This window comes from Vigna angularis, chromosome 1 (assembly GCF_016808095.1).
Source record: "Vigna angularis cultivar LongXiaoDou No.4 chromosome 1, ASM1680809v1, whole genome shotgun sequence".
Lineage (NCBI taxonomy): Eukaryota > Viridiplantae > Streptophyta > Magnoliopsida > Fabales > Fabaceae > Vigna > Vigna angularis.
In genome coordinates, this window is record NC_068970.1 from 32,118,592 (window position 1) to 32,121,785 (window position 3,194).

The 3,194-nt window shown below is 37.4% G+C and overlaps 1 protein-coding gene across 1 annotated transcript; it reads left to right on the top strand.

The window, feature by feature from the left end:
- The first annotated feature begins 632 nt into the window (after positions 1–632).
- On the top strand, positions 633–1,943 carry LOC108319508 (ethylene-responsive transcription factor ESR2). Its single transcript, XM_017550669.2, has one exon. It carries the CDS (start codon positions 683–685, stop codon positions 1,775–1,777), a length of 1,095 nt encoding a protein of 364 aa, XP_017406158.1. The 5' UTR covers positions 633–682; the 3' UTR covers positions 1,778–1,943.
- Positions 1,944–3,194: the final 1,251 nt, after the last annotated feature.

A 3,194-nucleotide genomic window follows, 5' to 3' on the forward strand; every position in this document is an offset into this window, starting at 1 on the left:
ACACCATAGACAAAGTCAGCAATTAATTTGAAAATGGTTTTTTTCTTTTTAAATGATACTCCAATTAAATACGAACAAAAAAGTTAATTTGAATGTTTTATAAGAATATAATTTAAGTATACTGGTTTAATTAAAAACTATATATCGTTTTTATTGAGAAGAGAAAAAAAGAAATTTTTTGTTGTTAATGGTACATAACTTACATGTTCTCTGATTTCTCAAATAAATCAATAAAGAAGATTAAACTTTCAATCAATTCTAACATTGGAAATTATAAATTTTCTCTAGAAATTCTTTAAAGAAATCAATAATTATCTGTATTATTAATAAATTTCATGACTTTATGATGTGAAAATAAAATATTTAAATAATACAACAGTGTAAGAAAATTAATAACGAGGAAACTAATGACACTGAAAATTCTAGAGAAGTGATATACTTTTACTAACTAAAACTAATTAAAAACTGAAAATTAGAATGAAATTCATAAGGTTTATTTTAGAGCAGTTGATATTGATTGTAGTAGGAGAGAGTGAGTTGATGTAATGTTCTAGTAACCAATGGTCAACTGTTTGTCAAAATAGTATAAATAAAGCTACCCACACGAGCAGAGAATAAGCTCTCTCCAACTTCAAAGTGAGAAGAAGAAAGCTATCACACGCTTCTCATATCCAATACAATCATGGAGGAAGCATTGCGTCGTCTTAACGGAGTCACGCCCACTCAAGAACCCGACGTCGTTTCAGACCCTCACCCCAAGAAGTGTGTTGCCAAGCGCACCTTGCGTGACACCGCCAACTCCGGCACCGCCATGCGCTACCGTGGAGTTCGCCGCCGCCCCTGGGGTCGCTACGCTGCTGAGATCCGTGACCCGCAATCTAAGGAGCGGCGCTGGTTGGGCACTTTTGACACGGCGGAGGAGGCTGCCTGTGCCTACGACTGCGCCGCCCGAGCTATGAGAGGTGTCAAGGCCCGCACCAACTTCGTCTACCCGGACGCGGCTGATCCACATCTCTTCCACCCCTTTAACCTACCCAAGCACTGCCACGTCAGCAGGTTTCCCCATAACACAAACTTGGGGAGTGACTTTCCTGCGAGTTCCCATAACAGCTCTTCATCCTCTACCTCCTCTCTCAATATGCTTCTCTTTCGTGATTTCCTTAACTCTTCTTCTAACCCGTGTCTGCTTTCTTCTGCTTCTTCTCAGCAGTTTCATGACAGTAAATCCGCTAGTTATGTGAACCCTTCTTCTTCCACTCTATCTCCTACTGCTACTAACTATCTCCCCGGTTGTTGTGTCGGCAACGCTGATAACTACCAGAACACTGTTAGTGCCAATCATGGAGTTGAAGTAGCTGATGTTATTGATGAAGACTCCGACTTTTTCCCGCGTGAATCTTCGGATTCTGGGCTGCTGGAAGAGATAGTTCATAAGTTCTTGCCGAAATCGAAGCCTAAAGTGGAGACTTCGACTTTGAGTCAGTCTCTTCCCGAGGTTCCTCAACAGATATTTGATCATGTGGTTGTTTCTGCTAGCAAGGGTTATGGGGATTCCAGGATGAGGGTTCCCAAGGTTGAAGGTTTTGGTGTCTGTCATGATGCTCCCATGCAGCAATTTGAAGCTCTTAGTGGTTTTAATGCTATGCATGGGATGACCTCTATCCAGAGAGACAATCAGCTTATGTTGAATCACATTCCAGGATTCTCCAGCATTGAAGATTATCTTCAGTATTCCGAACTTTTTAATTCCTTTGCGACCAGGATGCAAAATGCTTAAACTTCTGGAAATTGATGAGTTCATGGTTGTTAAATTTACTAGCTTTTAGTGATGGAGAAAACATGTTCAGTCTGTTTTATGGTTCTTTCGTTTTAATCTATATCTGAATTAATCAGATCTCTGTGTTGTTGTTGTTGTTGATTACATTGTCGGCTGACGTTAATTCTCTCGCATTCACGGGGAATGTGGTTTTTTTAGGGTTTGGTTTTTTATGATTGGTAGGAGCTTTAACTAGGTTTATGTGTCGAAAGTCTATATATGTATTCTGGCCCCTACTATGGGTTGGTAAGTACTTGAAATTATCGATAATCCTGAAATCGTTGACAGTGCTGTGTTTAAGCATGCGGTTGCGCTTTTCAGTGCTTGTTTCGATCTTTTATGTTTGCATTAATTTTGTGTACTGGGAATTTAAGGGTTTCGTGAGAACGACATACTCGGAGTAAAGTGAATATCTTGTTTTCAATTGCACGATAATGATAGCTTCTGCGTTGACCTTGGAACTAGGATAATTGGCGTCCGTTGTGGCACATTTTTTAATATTTGTTTTTTATTTTTGCCCTCTCTTTCTGCTTTGTGTGTTTGTTATATCTGTTTATTCTTCGCTTTGTTCGGAAAACATCCTGGTCTGCATTGAACAATGGCGGGTTGAGATGTCGTTGTCGTGTTGCTTTTGTTGGGAGTGAAATTTATTTATTTGTTGTAGTAATGAAAAGGGAAGGTAAGTAAAACCCTAGTATTGGAGAGTGGAGTGTTCTAGGGAAAAGTGTAGCACTAAAGCTGCTCATTGATGGAAAACGAAAAGGTAAGGTTCCAGGGTGAGGATTTTCAGTAACTCCGCAGGAACATACTGGAGGATTCGAGATCGTAGAAGACCCCATAAATATGCCATACCCACTTTCATTGCATGTTCATGAAATTTTTTACTATGTGAAAGTCCCGAAGCAAATTTGTGCTATGATTAAGAACGTTATACAGTAATACATTTTCTTCTATTAATTATTTAAATAAATTGCATTACAAAACCCTCTACCACAATCTTCAGCTGCCAACAAACTGCTACACGTATTTATGCTACAATTAATTAAGCTTCTTGAAACTGATATTTGCATTTATAATCAATAAAAATTTCTGTGGTTGTGCTAGAATAGGGATGACTATGTTTATGAACGTATTATTTGCTCGATGATTAATGAAAATAGATTTTTTATTTGTTAGTTTTAAAATTTTAAAATAATACAATCTTTTGTGATTATATGTTTAATTATGCCCTCTCTTGGTATACTTCTATTTATTCTTTGACTCAAATGACAGAAAATGCTTATTTTTTTTTCATGATGTAGCTTTGGATAAATTATCTATTCTATCTATTTTCTTTTTTTTCTCTGAATAATTTTCAATCTATAATAAACATACTAAA